The sequence below is a fragment of the Chelonoidis abingdonii genome, chromosome 1 (genome assembly GCF_003597395.2).
Source record: "Chelonoidis abingdonii isolate Lonesome George chromosome 1, CheloAbing_2.0, whole genome shotgun sequence".
In the NCBI taxonomy this organism is placed as follows: Eukaryota; Metazoa; Chordata; order Testudines; family Testudinidae; genus Chelonoidis; species Chelonoidis abingdonii.
The window spans coordinates 107,643,637-107,659,939 of record NC_133769.1 but is presented as its reverse complement, the minus strand read 5'-3'; the positions used below and the strand labels follow the sequence as shown (position 1 = coordinate 107,659,939).

Here is a 16,303-nt window from a genome sequence, read left to right as displayed (position 1 = left end):
CCCCCATCCACTCACAGCCCAGTCTCTCCACCCCCCTATTCCCTCTAATTCCCTCACAGCCCAGCTTCTCCATCCCCCCCATACACTGATCCCCTGATAACCCAGCTTCTCAATCCCTGCCACGCTTAGATCCCCTAAAAGCCTAACTTCTCTCCCCCTTTCCCCCATGATAAGCAGTCATCAGCTCTAAACCAATTGGAGCAGGACAAAAACAGCAGCATTGGGCAGTACGTGCCTTCCCTGCTCTAGCACAGAAACCTAGTCTCCTCTCAACCCCCACTGGGCTACACTCACTTCAGTGCTTAGGGGACCTTTCACAATATAGTTTTGTCTCCAATAGCCGGTCATTCCTCCCTCTTCCCACTCCTCCCCCAAAAGGTGAATCCTGGTGCTACTCATCCCCCGCCTGTGCCTGTGTGCTCCAGAAGATTGACTCACGCAAAGAACCTGGGTAAAGGGACTGAATAGCCCCCAAATCCACTCTATTTCACCTAAATCAGCTCCTGGTCAATATGTGTGTCTCCAGATGGGTATCTACATCCAGCCACCCCAACATCACAGACCCTTTCACTCACCACAAGCTCTCATCTCCAGGCACCTATACATCCACTTCTTCATACATATTCACCCTCCCATATATCCACATACATTTTACACAGAAGGACCAAACCCACTTTCATTATCCTCCACAGGGTGTTTCTGCTTACATGGATATTAAATGTCCCTATGCATTTTTCACAAAAGCGTCTGAGCAATATTTGCCTTTTGCCAGGGCTGTACATTGTGCTGGGCAATGGATGTTTGCCACCATCAATCTAAATGGTGGCTGAATTTTAGAATGGTAAATATAATGTATACAGTAAATGTAAATTAATAGAAAAGACAGACTCCTTTCCTTGAACGTCCAGAAAAGACACACCAAGCAAAGACAGAATAAGACGATACATTGGTAGACACTAATCAACATCCAGAAATGTTTTATTGTACAATGCACCCATGCATAATTGATTTTGTAATAGCTTGAATTAGAAATGAATAAAAATAAGCATGTAAGTAGTTGAAGATCAACCATGTGCAAAAATGAGATTTTAGTTATTCAGCCCACTGAAAACTTGGAAATTACAGTAAAACTAACAGGAAGAAGGATGATGTAATTTTTACAAAGGGAACTGTCAAAAACACATTTTTGGAGGACGCTGCATGGCACAAGATTCTCTAAGTCCAAAAACACTGCTCACATTTTTTTTCTTTTACAGATGCATATTCTTTGGAAGATTAAGACCTTGTCTATACTGGGAGTTATTCTGGAATAGCTAATGCAGAGTATTCTGTGCTATAGCTATGCTCATCAAGTTCACAGTGTATAAAAGCCTGAAGATTCAGCCCTTTCAGCAATCCATGCATTCTTCAAGACAGGTTAACATCCTCTAACAAGCTTTGCAATTTACTAAATAATGAGAATTTTCCTCGTTCCACTGTCACTCTTTTTACTGGTGACATCAAATAAGAGAGTGCTCTTGCACAAATTTAATTCCTTTTTTAGGGTCCTACTAGGTGTTACAGGTAATAAAGACATTATATTTTAGAAAGCCTGACAGGATCTTCAAGTTAACCATTCTAAATCAGTGACTATGTTAAATATCTAAACACCCATGAAAGAAAGAAGAAAATGAGCTATATTATCTTGTTTCTAGAGCTCAAGTGTCAGTGGCATTCTTTGCAAAAAATATCTTTTTTTTCCTAAGTGTTAATCCAAAAAATGTATCTATGAACTGATATTTCTATAGTTTTCAAACCGATTCAAAACCAGCATAATCAATTTAACAATGATTTTACAAAAGGTATTTGAAAATCTACCCGAACCTATTTAATATTTCTTCCTTATTTAATACTTTTATATTTAACATTTCACTTCCTTAAATGTGGTTTCTAATGGAAACACACAGGACCCAATTTAGGAAGGTAGTTAAGCATCTGCCTACCACGAGCTGTCCCTTTGACTTCAATGTGATTATTCCTGTGCTCAAATGTCTTGCTGAATCAGGCCTTAAGAGTCTGATCCAAAGTTCACTAAAGACAATTCAAAGACTTCCAGTAACTTACTGGGCTTTGAAACATGCCCTAAAAAAAGGCCCCTTGAGACACTAGGTAATAAAATGCTAAATTTATTAATACTTTGCTAATGGTGAATAAGGAAAAAAGCTGACACTATCAAAATGTTTCAAATGTAAACAATGTTTTTAAAATGTGATTTATTTATAGATAATTTTTCAATTTTACTCATAATTTACCTGCTCTATTCCAAAGGCACTCACAAAGACAGTCTCTCTCAGCATATTGAAATGGTATCTATCCAAGTTCTGTTAGGACATTTGTGCGGATGCAAGGGTTCACCCACACAGAGCTCCTTGCTGGACTGAGGCCTTAATAGCCTATTGTACAGTCAATTTTTAGCTTTATACTACCAAATGTTACGTTAATGTTCATGGTCAAATTGTTTGACGTCTCATATCCGAAGATTTATTTTTTGCCTCAAGTGACTCCTTGCTGACAAAGTTATGGACAATAGCCAAAAACCCCTGAGCTAGAAGGTTATGACATGCATTTTACGATTTATGGATCATATGCTAGAGACAATCTTTTTAGTTATAGGAAAAATAATTTTCAACAGGTGATATTCACTAATTTTACTACTGAAGAAAGTGATGCAATTTAGAGGATCCAAAGCTTTAAATGTAGCCAAGTTCTGAAAGTCCTTTCTCTCTGGACTTTAATATTGATTCACATGCTAATTTCTGCATAAAATTTTCCTTCGGTTTTAAGAGCTATTGTATTTGAAACAGGTCACTTCAAAAGTAAATGTTTTAAATAAGATGACAATATATGACCTTTGAGGCAAAAATGATATGAGTAAGCTGTCAGCTGCTGGCAGACATTATAGTGGTAGCATATTTCTGATATCCTGCTTTATTAAGTGGTGATCATCATATGGCTCAGAACAATCATATTGCTCGTAACAACCATATTGCAGAGAAAATTCCAGAAAAAGAAAGTAATTTAAGATTTTGTTTTTCTCAAACCACGTAGTGAATCTATATGCTTCTTCGTCAGAATATGGTCTTAATGAAGTTTTCATCTCTCCCAATTATTTTATCTAACTACATTACAATTACATAAAAAATTCTAAAAAGTGAGCTCAAAGATAAAATATATTGTCAAGAACTTTTTATTGATCATTTGATTTCTACTCTCTGTTCTTTAACCTCATAGAAGACTGAAAATATTTTACTTCACTAATTTTGTCCTTTCCAATTTACCAAATATTGAGATAATATTTTCCTCCTACACCCAATTTTTTTCAGCTCTGTTTGCTTTCCTTCTTTTTGATATCTCTATCACAGACATTGACACAGATCTGGAAATAAATTTCATCAGTTAATTTATGCTCTGTCTGCTGGCTGGCTATTGGTGCAATAAAACAAAATAATATGAATCTAGTTTTCAAAACTGTTTGTTTAAACTGCACAAATGAACGGGCATTCTGTATATGGAAATTCATGATTTGCACATGTAACTTAGACAAAAGTTTTGAAAAACTGGCCCTGTAGTTATTTTTCTTTAATCATTTCTTATACTCAAGTACTTAAAAATAATACGATGCAGAATACTAAAACAATTTTAAGGTAGATCAAATTTTGGACTTAATCTACTTGAGAGTGAGTGTCTTCTTAAAATAAAAAGTTTTAAAAATCTAACTTTATTTCATCCTGGCTTTCCTGTAATTTCATTTGTTGAAGTATTCTACCATCCTTGACATTTCTGCCAAAATAGAAGACTTCGACAACTGAAAGTAGGGCAGATATAAACTGCTTATTTTATATGCTATGTGTTTACTTTAATGTGTCACCGCATATTAAATATATCTGGGGTGTTCTAGTATGAAATACTAAAAAAAATACAAATGCTTATATTTTAAAATGTTTTACAAATTAGATTCTATTTGGTTTAACAATCTGTGTATGCACTGGATTATGTGAAAACAAATTAGAGTTACCTTTGAATATTTCTAATGATAAGTAAAGTCTACAGGAATAATAGGTGTGAGTAATTTACTAAATTGGATGTATTTTCTTTTCCTCTAGAGCAAGAACCGAATAAACCAAAATAACTTCATTGTTTATCACAAGACTTTAGTTTCCTTTAAAACAAACTGAATATCTTACAGCACACAATGTATTGTATACCTCATATTCCAATTATAAAATAATTAGTGAAGTGATTTTAGAAGACTACTGTTAATAACTATGATTGCAAGTACTCTGTCAAAAATATCTGCTTGAAAAGAGTCTCAGTATTGTCTCCCCCTTAAAAATCTTGCTACCCTGACACCGGTCTTAAAGTATGACAGGATTGCTTGTGCTTGTCCAAATTTTAAAACATTAATGCTTCATATAAGAATATAATTACCAAATTCAGAAATGAAACATCGCTGTAATACAATGCAACATTAAAACAATATATTACTCATTCATATGATGAGGCACTTTTGCTTGTATATTTACAATGCTTGTAAAATAACAACATCCTAGTTACTTTTACTTGACTATAGCGCTCTCTCTTTGTAATTAGGCCTACAAACAATACCACAGTATTCCTGGCAATTTAATGAATTAGGTGAGAAATAAAATCTTTAAAATAATAGTACCAGTAGTTTTGATTCTTGATTATATCATTAGGATATATATCATCCAAATTCCTCATTAGATACCACCAATTTGAGGTTGCCTTGTTGGTGTATTTAAACAATGTAAATGTCATTAAATGTAGACTATATCTAATTGGGAAATTAAACAATTATCCTGTTTTACTTCTAAAAATGGAAAAACAGCATCAACACAAATGTATTCATTAATTAAGCAATCTGCAAAATGCTTTGGAATGCAAGGTTAGGGACATTTTCTAGTTAATCCTGAACAGTTTAACTTTCCAACATTATACTTAGTTGGCAACGTCCACTGCTTTAAATGCAGCTAGGTTTGTTTCAGTAACCCTTTTTATAAAAAGGATAACATATCCGTGAGCTAATGCTTGTAAAGTAAAACCAGTTGAGAACTGCCAATGCACACTCTTAACTTCCCCCCCATCTCATAATGTCAGGAGCTTGCGTGTTACTCGCAGCGCCATGAAGACTATAATTTATGGATATTTGACTTTTTTTCTTCATGTCAAACTAGCTAAATGTTACATCATAAAGACACTTCTCCAATAACAATTTTAAATGCTTATTACATCTTGAGGTAGACTGATTTCCAAGCAAAGCTCTTCTAAACCTTGATTCGTTCATGACCAACTTCCTTTTGGATCCTCCTCCTCGGAAAAAGTTTTCGTTTAAGTGCAATTAGCTGAAAGATTAAAAAATAATTAATATTTAGTTCTCCCAAGCATCAAAGGAGAACAGGTCATCAAACTTTCTTCCCACAAACCCCATACAACCTTGACCATTTCATATCAATCAAGTATAAAATCTCTCAATTTTTTCACAACACAAGAAGAAGGGAGCAGTTACTCAAACTCTCTTCTATTAGGCTTAGGTGTCTCTATTAGATTTGTCAATGTCTGGGTCAAGAACACTGGGGCAATACAGTGAGTGATTATTTCCAAGACTGATAAATATACTAAATCTGAAAATGTATATTTTAACTAACTTAATAAAATAACTGGGCACAACTAATTACAAGAGGATTACCACAAATCTGTCTGTTTTTAAAAATAAAATTTAGAGCTTTAGTCCTTGCACTAAATCAATTTCTTATATCTTCTAAGCCAAGTTTTTATACAGCAGGAGTTTCCAGTAGCTAAAAAAGCTGTAAACTGGGAATGTTGGGGAAGGGCAGCACACACAAGAGCTGTAGGTGACATTTTTTATAGAACTAAATAAAGATATAATGAGCAAATTTTCAAGAATCACACTCTCCTCATCAGATCATGGAAAGAGTGAACAAGATTAACATAGCAGCATAGAACAGATACACAGGAAAAGAAATTGGACAACAGCATGGTTCAATTATTTTTTTCCATCAAATACAAACACTACAATAGAAATAAGGTTTATTAACAGGAAACATAACAGACAAACATAATTTTCAGTGAGAAGTTTGTTATCTAAGGCCCTGATCCTACAAACAAAAATATGTGATTAGTTCCACTGACTATTTTTGAGTTCAAAGGGACTCAAAAATAATAATTTTCATGCCTAAGGGTTTGCAGAATTGGAGACTTTCTTTTGGGGCATAATCCAAAGTCCACTGAAGTCAACAGATGTCTTTCAAATGACTTCTTCAGTGGGCTTTGGATCAGATGCCGTCTGCCCTAAGTTGGATACTGTCTGGACCAGCTGATTAGTATTTTTTCAATTTTTCCTAGTGTTATCTTATTTTGCTTTTGACTGACAGAAATATTTACAGGCTACGATTTTCAAAAGTGACTGGTATTTTGAGGACCTAAACTGACACACCTTAAGTGGACCTGATTTTCAAAAGGTGCTCAGCACCCACCCTGAAAGTCAGGATCCTTTAGGAATCGCAAGTCACCTGAAAAAAGAGGCACCCCATAATCACGAATCACTTCTGAAAACGTTGGTTGTGGTGTCTTCCTTCCTTTATTGTTCCAAAACTTCTTTACTACATGTATTTCGTATGCCACAAAACAGTACTTCAGCTATTTCTCAAAACCCCTAAAAAAAATTAATTCATTTTATAGAGATGACACTGTATACTACTAAAGTCCAATTGGATGAAATTATAACTTTTACCTGTTCAGCAAAAAATGAGATGACTGTAAACACAATCAATGTCACTAAAACACAATGGGTCCAAAATTTTAGCTTGTCTCTGTATGCTCTCCTATATAAAGATGGAAACAGAGTTTTATATATTAATGTTTGTACCTTTGCAATGACATATCGTAAAGTTCCTAATATTCCATGGAGTAAAAATATCCAGATAAAGAGGGAAAAAAAAGCTGTTGTGTAACAATTTACCCTTATATAACTTGGTTTAAAAGGCAAAAAAAATTTTGTAATGTACATCATAAGGTCCGCACATATTTATCATAAACAACTCTCTTTGGTTTCAGCTAACTGCTTTAGCAGCATGCTGGAACAACTCTTGGGCCCAATCCACAGTATATAGTTTCAAATATAAGGCCACCATGTTTAAACATGGTTTAAACTCAATTGTAGCTAAAATTGGACTTAACAACATTTCATCATGTTCTAAACCCAACACTGGGTTGTCAGAATATGCTAAAGGATCACGTGAGGCCTGCAGAGGGGGACTCCGAGGAGAGCAGCAGTGTGGAAGGCCCTGGGGAGGCAGTTGCAGAGCCTGCCCAGCACTCACCCCTTAGCAGCTGTTCCATACATTGAGTTAGATGCTGATACAACACAATAGATCACACAGAATGAGGAAGAGAATCTGAAAAAATTACCATTCCTGAAGCTCATGAATATGAAGGAAGCGGTTGCGATATTCTCTTGGCAGTTCAAACTGAGATGGTATGGGAAACATTGATTCATAAAAATCCCTAAGCACTGCTTTCACTGTCTGAGCATCCTTATGATTGTGATCAATGTTGTCATTTAGGCAAACAAATTTTCTAGAAAAATGAAGAGTCAGTGTTAGCTTTGTTATTATACTAAAAGAAATATCCTATTTGCGAACTGTATTTTTGGTGAATATAGATATACTCGAATACAGGTAACAGCACTCCTTATCTTTGCATTCTCTGATTCATTTTTCAGGTGTTAGAAGTCAAGGCCTTCCTCATCCACTGAGCACGTAGGGTGGCAAGAAGCCCAAGTGTTGTACCTAACAACATATTATATTTGCATCTGTCCTGTACCTGTGTTTATGTGCAGCACTGCCCTCTAATGGAATTAACGGCAGATGTTTAAGAGTGAATCATCTGATAGCCCTCTGTTGATTATAGAGATCACAGAGAATGGAAGCCCCAAACTACAACACTAGCAGGATAGTTTCATGGGTCACTAGTAATGCATGTTATTCTCTCAATATCATAAATGATCAATTGAGTTGCACAGTATTAGGTGCTGCAGCACAATACTAACAGTTTAACCATTTATACTGCATTTTTCAGAGGCTCTCATGTGAAGCAATGGAAGGTAATACTTTTACTGAGGGCAATATTTGGCCCAGATAACACTTTACTGGTGATGATGACACACAAGCCAGACAGAACATAACTTGATTTACAGACCCCAGGCTGAGCTTAAAGGTTTGGTAGTCAGGAAAAAACAAACAAACCACTTTTACTGGGAAACTGTGTAGCCTGAAATCTTGTCTCTCACACCAACAGAAGTTGGTCCAATAAAAGATATTACCTTATGCACTTTGTCTCTAGAATGTATATGAAAATCACCAATAAACCAGGATCCCCACAATGCCTCTAGTATAGAGTCCAAATAGAAAGACATTGAGATCTAGGTAGTGTGATTTGCTGTAACTGAAGAAGCATACCGTCTGCCTGACAGCTGTGTATCCTTGGCCACTCTGAGGTGGCGTCTGGCAGCAAAATGCCCTTTCCTACATATAGGCAAGGTTTAATACCCTATTTATATTGCAAGACAAAAGAGCCTTACTTTTTCCTCAAAGAAAGAAATCATATCTGGTAACATATGCCTGGTAACTGCTAACCTTTGTTAAGAAATGGGCTCAGTCAGCTGCGTACAGTATAAAGTGTCCTTTCAAAGAGTGGAGAAAATAATATTTTGCATGTATTTAGCACCAGACCTTCCAAAAGATCTAAAAATGGTTCACCAGCTACCTATATAAAGCTTCACTATCACCATGCTACTTTCTCTGGGATGAAGGACACTGTCTACCTAGATCTTTACACTCTGCCCATTGCCTTAGAATCTGTCTGGCAACCGGGAAAACTGGCATACATTGCTCTACACAGTAGTGAGCAGACGAGATATTTTGTCTTAGTAGAATGAGGCAAAACAAATGGATATTTAATATCCAACAAGAATAGAAAGCACCTCTGTTTTCAAGGTTTTGTCCGACGACCTATCGGACAGCAAACAATGGATTTTTATTAATTTTCTTCATAAGATGGAAGGACTAGTTCAATTCTTTCAGGATTTGAACCTGCAGGTCCAATATTTCTGGGCCAAAACTGATGCCTAGACCACAAACTCTCCCTTGCTTGGAGGACTTTGTAAAAACCTTTTACACGGATTAGTAAATAAGCAAAAAATAATACTTTGAAGTCATCAGATGAAAAGCACTGGATAAGGCTTTACAAAGTTCGGTAAGGGGGTAGCTCAGTTGAGGGAGAGATAGCTCGGTGGTTTGAGTATTGACCTGCTAAACCCAGGGTTGTGAATTCAATCCCTGAGGGGGCTACTGAGGGATCTGGGGCAAAATCAGTACTTGGTCCTACTAATGAAGGCAGGGGGCTGGACTCAATAAACTTTCAGGGTCCCTTCCAGTTCTATGAGATAGGTATATCTCCATATATTTTATTTATTATTTAAGCATTATCATATTTTACATATGAGGAAAGCAGGACAGGGAGAAGTTAACTGAGTTGCCCAAGCTCCAATACTGAATCAGTGGACAAGCTGGGACTACAACTCAATTCTTTTGACTCCGCATGTCCTACTCTAATAAATAATGCCACCTGCAAGTTACTCCAGAAGTGTAAGAGCAAAGGGGGAACGCGAGGTTAAGATTCAACATTTCTATTTTCTTTCTACTCCTTGCAGAGTTAACTATAATTGAAGGTATTGTCTACACAGCGAGCAGCAGTTCACAACAGGAACCTTCAGAACGCAGGCTCACGAGGCTCTGAAGCCCATCTTCCTCTCTAGGCTTCAGAGTCCAAGCTCCAGCCAGAGCTGGAACATCTACACAGCTATTTGCAGTGCAACAGCGCAAGCCCGAGTCTGTTAACCAGGGCTCAGCTGCCACAGGCCACATAGAAATATCCCGAGGTGGTGGGGCAGAACATTTGACACTATATACAAAGTAAATCAGCACACTTATTTGGTAACAAAGGATCTTTCAAAAAATGTTTAGACAAATACCTACATACTGTAATATTCAGTGTCTTCAAATGTTTCATATATCATTCAAATATATGTACAAAACAGATCACAAAGTGGTCAATTCTTTAAAGCCTGTGAGGTGGTATGTTTGTGATCTCTAGAATCCTACTCAAGATTAAACTCTCAGCGCAGAAGCTGAAGTTTTCTGCAAATTTCCAATGGTTTTATAAATATAAACATTTAGCAGTGGTGAATCAAAAAGTCAGATACACAAGTTAATCTACATGACTGCGTGAATGGTCTTCACAATTTCATCATGTTTTCTAGAATATTCAACACCTCTAGTTCATTATAAATATGAAAATAATGTAGCAGAAAAAGTATGGAATGAAAATAGTTAATAAGTTGTAGTGCTAGTGACAGAATAAATTTTATTTATGATTAAGACTGCAACCTGATGTTTAAAAAGTAATTTTTACTCACAATTCCCTTACACCTAATAAATATTAGTAAAAACACCCTATAAAATGAGATGTTTGAAGCTGTCTCAAGGGAAAATAAAGCAATCTCAAAACACAGAAAACAATTAATGCGTACCTGGGATTTTTTCTTATATCATCTAGCTGACCAACTACATGAGAAACGTTGGTGCGGATCATTTTGAAAGCAATTTCTTCTTCTCCCATGATTTCAAACCTTAGTATTATTAGAACAATTTTAAAAATTAGCATAATAGCATAAATCAGACATTACAAACATGACATTCTACAAATTACATGTCTTATTGCTGCATTGGTCTACATCTGATTGTCATTTCACCCCCTCCCCCATAGTAGTTTAAAATTTGATTAACCTCTCTCAACATATTTACTCAAGGAAGACAACTCACTACGATCGGTGCTCTTACACAATCTCTTTTCTTTACGTTTTAAAAAAAATTGTTATTAACCTGTTGGAAAATTAAGACCTGAATTCTCATACTCACATTGGTTAACTACTATCAGAGGGGTAGCCATGTTAGTCTGGATCTGTAAAAGCAGCAAAGAGTCCTGCAGCACCTTATAGACTAACAGACGTATTGGAGCATGAGCTTTTGTGGATGAATACCCACTTCATAGGATGCATGTACATTCACCCACGAAAGCTCATGCTCCGAAATATCTGTTAGTCTATAAGGTGCCACAGGACTCTTTGCTGTTTTTATTGGTTAACTAGTGGTCTCAGAGGGAGAATGTTAATGAGACTTCCTGTAAACTATGTAAGCCTCTACTATTTACAGCGTATGCTTTATTATGTTTGCATCACATGTTCTTAAAACCACCACTCTCTCTCCATCTCTCCCCAGCCCCTTCACTCTCCCCTCTGAAAGTCTGAAGGGAAAAAAGTATTTTAATTATAGAGGACTACCTAAAACTCTGATCTTATGACCAATTCCTGCAAAGACTCACACGTTTAACTTAACAAAACTGTGATTACTTCCACTGCCTTCAATGAAACTACTCACAGTGTATAAAGGTGCATAAGTCTTTGCAAGATGTGGGCCTTACAATTAAATTAATTTTCTTCACAGGATGGAAGGACTAGTTCAATTCTTTCAGGATCTGAACCTGCAGGTCCAATAGTTCTGGGCCAAAACTCTCTCCCTTGCTTGGAGCACTTTGTAAAAACCTTTTCCATAGATTAGTAAACAAGCACAAAATAATACTTTGAAGTCATCAGATGAAAAGCACTGGATAAAGCTTTACAAAGTTGGGTAAAGGGCTAGCTTAGTTGGGGGAGGGATAGTTCAGTGGTTTGAGCACTGGCCTGCTAAATCCAGGGTTGTAAGTTCAATCCTTGAGGGGGCCATTTAGGGATCTGGGCCAAAAATCTGTCTGTTTGAGCAGGGGGTTGGACTAGATGACCTCCTGAGGTCCCTTCCAACCCTGATATTCTATGAATTACACATTTTCACCTCTCATCTTATTACTATGTGTTTACAAATATTATACAAACAATTATAAAAAATAAAAGTAATATAACATACCTATATTTGTTTTTGTCCTTGTATGCCTTACGAATTCTGTCAGTCACAGGTTTACAATTAGTTAGGAGATTTTTAGTCACTGGAGGCTGTAAGAAAATACAACTAGGATAAACAACATCCTTGAATAACTACTTTATAAACTATATTTTTAAAAGTCTCCTGGAAAGAAATGCATTATAAAAAGAACAGAGATCTACAGTCTCCAGAGAACTATACAAAACTTTGTTCCTATGATGAAAAACAATAAATAGTATTTATTGTTATGTATTGTGAGAAACAATCAATTTAGTTAGAAAAAGAAGGGATGTTGATGCATTCTAATATTAGTATTTGTTATACTTTCTATTTAGCTTCTGCATTCCAGCCCTAATACAATATTCAGTAGTTGAAGCCGGTTGGACAGCTGATTTTGGCATTCCTGATGCAAGCCAGTCAATGCCAACAAGTAAAATTGGTCAGGCAAGTCCTGAAGAACAGCTGATGGGTATTAACCGTATTATTCCTAGTCTGAACTATGTAGAAACAACAATTCTAGGAACTAAATCTCTATTCCCAAGGGAAGTTTTCTACAGCGCTACACTCATTCCTACAAATTTAGCCCTTGCAACCCAAAAAAGTAAAATAAATTCTACCTCTGTGCTAAAAACAAACACTGTTATGTCACTATTTGGAGTGGACTTAAAAATGATAATATTAGTACTCCTGATTAGTGCTTAGATTAGTGACAGTTTATTAGCACTCCAAAGAGATTAAAATAATTTAAAATTGTTCCTAACTATTTAGACTTACTTTTAATTCTATCCCAAGTAAAGTTTATTGTCTCTCCTCAAAGTTTCACTTTACTGACAAACCTACAGACTGAACCATTGAATAGTTTTGCAAACTACACTCAGATGATCACAAAGGTATGGATACCACAAAAGACAGTGAGGTAATCTGGACTGCAATGTGTTGAATATCTGGATTCTGGAGCATTCCCAAATATACATTTACATTTCATCAGACCAGGCAGATGAGTATCTCGAGTCTTGCTGAAGAAACAACTGAAAAGAACCAGCTCCTTTAGGGCAGCCTGGGTCCCCTTGGTACACAAGTTCATATATTTTAAAAAGACTGTCATTGGAAGTACATTACTCTGTGCTCTGCCTACCAACTTCATTTCTGAGTACAATGTACCACAAAGTATTGGTTTGAACCTATAAAGCCTTAAGGCCCCAATTTAGCAAAGCACTAGAGCAAATTTTTCAAAAGCAACGAAATGACTTCATAGCCTAATGGTATATCTACACTACAAAACTTCTGCCAGCATAGTTATGTCAGTCAAGGGTGTGAATAGGTGTGATCATTCTCCTACATAACTGTGCCAAAAAAAGCCTCTAGTATAGACCAGCTTATATGGGCAAACTGCAATTTTACTGGTATACTTCATTTAACTCAGGGGGTATGGAATAAATTATACCAGCAAAAGATGAGTTCACACTAGGAGTGCTTTGCCATTATAATACAGTAGTATACCTAACCAGCAAAGCACTCCGACGGTAGACATAGCCCAAGTCTCATTTTTAAAAGTGATTTAGGCACTGGAAGCCTAAACCACACTAAAAGTCTGATATCTTTGAGTAATTCCGATTGAATTGTGAGGATGGCATCAGAAGACTAGGTACACAGAGCTGATCTCTTCACCAAATAGGAAACATTCCAGATCAAGACTTGCCCAGAGACATCAAAACCCTCAGATAAATGAGTACAGTGCATATTGCCTCTCTAGTTCAACATGCTGAACTATATTTCACGTTTTGAAAAAAGGACCTTATAAATCTCATGTATATTAAAATTTGAATTTTTTACTTTTGTGGAGACTATTTCCTGATCTTAACAACTAGAAGTGTGATTTATAACAGTTTTATACCTTAAAAGATTGAAATCTGCATACATGCTATATTTTTTGTGAATTACTCTTAAAATTGTGCAGAGAAAGCAACAAATTCAGTAGATACAAGCTCAGGAAATGAGACAAAATGCACTTCTTTTAGGCTAAATATTTTCTTACCAGATTGGGATCATAATAAGCTTCCTGAGTTGGAGGAATGACATTAATATGAGTCATGTTGGCAGGAAGTGCTTTAGAGCAATTTATCAGCATTTGCTCCAGACTGGTCAAATCCTGTCAGAAGATGAAAAGAAACAAATCCGTTACATATTTTTATCACTAACACAGTTCTATAATTATACTATATTCAGAATGTCTAAAAGTACCTTTAAAATATTAGCTACAAAATGTATTGGACTATTTTTGCACAAAATCAAATACCCATACAGGCTATTATTCAGCAAGGTATTAAGTACGAGTAGTCCCATTAAAGTCAATGGAGCTGCTCACCTACGTAAGGTTAGACATATGCTTAAATACTTGGCTGAATCAGGGCCACAGAGGCACAACCAAAGCAAAAGAATTCCCGTATTCATTTGAACATCAATAAAATTGCACCACTGATGATTTCATATAAATTTCAAAATTTGAAATGACTTAAGTTATTTAACAATGGGGAGGAGAGGAGGAAAGAATTGAAGAGAGACGAAAGATGGTCTTCTCGTTAAAGCTCTGGCCTGGAACACCGGAGATTTGGCTTTAGCTCTAACACTGTCACTGACTTCCTGCATGATCTTTGGGGCAAGTCACTTACCTACTTTGTGCCTCAGCTCCCTATCTGTAAAGTGGAGATAATACACGTTGTCTGTTTGTGTCTTTAAAATTCAAGCCCTTCAGGGCAGAGACTGTCTTTTTTTTGTTTGTACAATGGCCAGCACAATGGGGCCTTAGGGTGTACTATAAATATACACTATAATTTTTTCAAATCTTAGCTTATAGAGAGACGACATTACTTCCCTTCTCTCATCACTCCACCTGCCTTGTCTATTTAGCTGTAAGTTCTTCAAGGCAGGGACTCGCTCTTATTATGCATATTGTGATGGGGCAAGGCCAGATGGCTACAGTAAAGTACTGAGAAACAGGTATGTTAGCCCCAGGCTAAACAAATCCCTAGGACCATGGTAACCAAATGGCAGTTGCTCCAGGTTAATCAAGGCACCTGGAGCCAATTAAGACCTTTCTAGAAGGCAGTGGAGATAGCTACTTTAATTAGAACACCTGCAGCCAATCAGGGCAGGCTAATCAGGGCACCTGGGTTTAAAAAGGAGCTCACCCCAGTCAGGCAGGGAGGAGCCAGAGGAGAAGGAGTGCGAGTGAGGAGCTGGGAGCAAGAAGGCAAGGAGCTGAGAGTGAGAGAGTGTACTGCTGGAGGATTTAGGAGACAAGCATTATCAGACATCAGGAGGAAGATCCTGTGGTGAGGATAAAGAAGGTGTTTGGAGGAGGCCATGGGGAAGTAGCCCAGGGAGTTGTAGCTGTCATGCAGCTGTTACAGGAGGTACTATAGACAGCTGCAATCCACAGGGCCCTGGGCTGGAACCCGGAGTAGAGGGCAGGCCCGGGTTTCCCCCCCAAACCTCCCAACTCCTGATCAGACACAGGAGGAGTTGACCCAGACTGTGGGGAAGATCACTGACGTGAGCAAAATCTGCCAAGAAGCGCAGGACCCACCAAGGTAGAGGAGGAACTTTGTCACAATATGCACTGAACCTAGGACAATGGGGCCACAATCCTGGTTAGGACCTTTAGGCACCTCTATAATATAAACAAATACTAAGTCATTTAACATTTCATTTTATATTATGTTCAAACCAAATGCCTTACTGAATTCAGAAGAAAACAGATTGCTTTTCTACTATAGTTAAAACAGTAGTAAAAGTTTGCCTGAATGTTATAAAAAAAAAAAAAAAGTAGCACATGTTAAACTTCCATTGTATGTTTAAGATTTAAGAATTGCCTTATGTTGCAGTGCTTGTTTTCTCTTGCAATAATGATCATATTGAATTTTACAGCTAAAGTAACAACAAAAATGGTTCCTGAAGAAAATGTACCTGTAAACTTAAGGGCAGTTCATGTATTCTTGTAGCCAATGTGCGAATCTCTCTGTCAGACAAAATACCTGACTGATCTGTATCAACCTCATCAAAAACCTGGGAAATATTCAGTGGCTGAACTGCACTCATGAGGTAATAGAAATATGAAAAAGCAAACTGCATATCTTCCGAGTGTCTCACTTTGTGAAATGAGGTCTTGTCAAATTCCTCAGGAAACCTGT

General features: G+C 36.8%; 1 protein-coding gene across 1 annotated transcript in view; it reads right to left on the bottom strand.

Annotated features, from left to right (window-relative positions):
- Positions 1-5,224: 5,224 nt before the first annotated feature.
- The window catches only part of GNPTAB (N-acetylglucosamine-1-phosphate transferase subunits alpha and beta), a 57,681-nt gene continuing 46,602 nt past the window's right edge, over positions 5,225-16,303 (bottom strand). The window contains exons 15-21 of the mRNA XM_032781935.2: positions 16,080-16,299; positions 14,149-14,262; positions 12,099-12,184; positions 10,670-10,768; positions 7,489-7,656; positions 6,812-6,902; positions 5,225-5,402 (exon numbers count right to left, since the gene is read on the bottom strand). Of these exons, the coding sequence (XP_032637826.2) occupies positions 5,325-5,402; positions 6,812-6,902; positions 7,489-7,656; positions 10,670-10,768; positions 12,099-12,184; positions 14,149-14,262; positions 16,080-16,299 (856 nt within the window). The 3' untranslated portion in view covers positions 5,225-5,324. The remainder of the gene's footprint in view (positions 5,403-6,811; positions 6,903-7,488; positions 7,657-10,669; positions 10,769-12,098; positions 12,185-14,148; positions 14,263-16,079; positions 16,300-16,303) is intronic.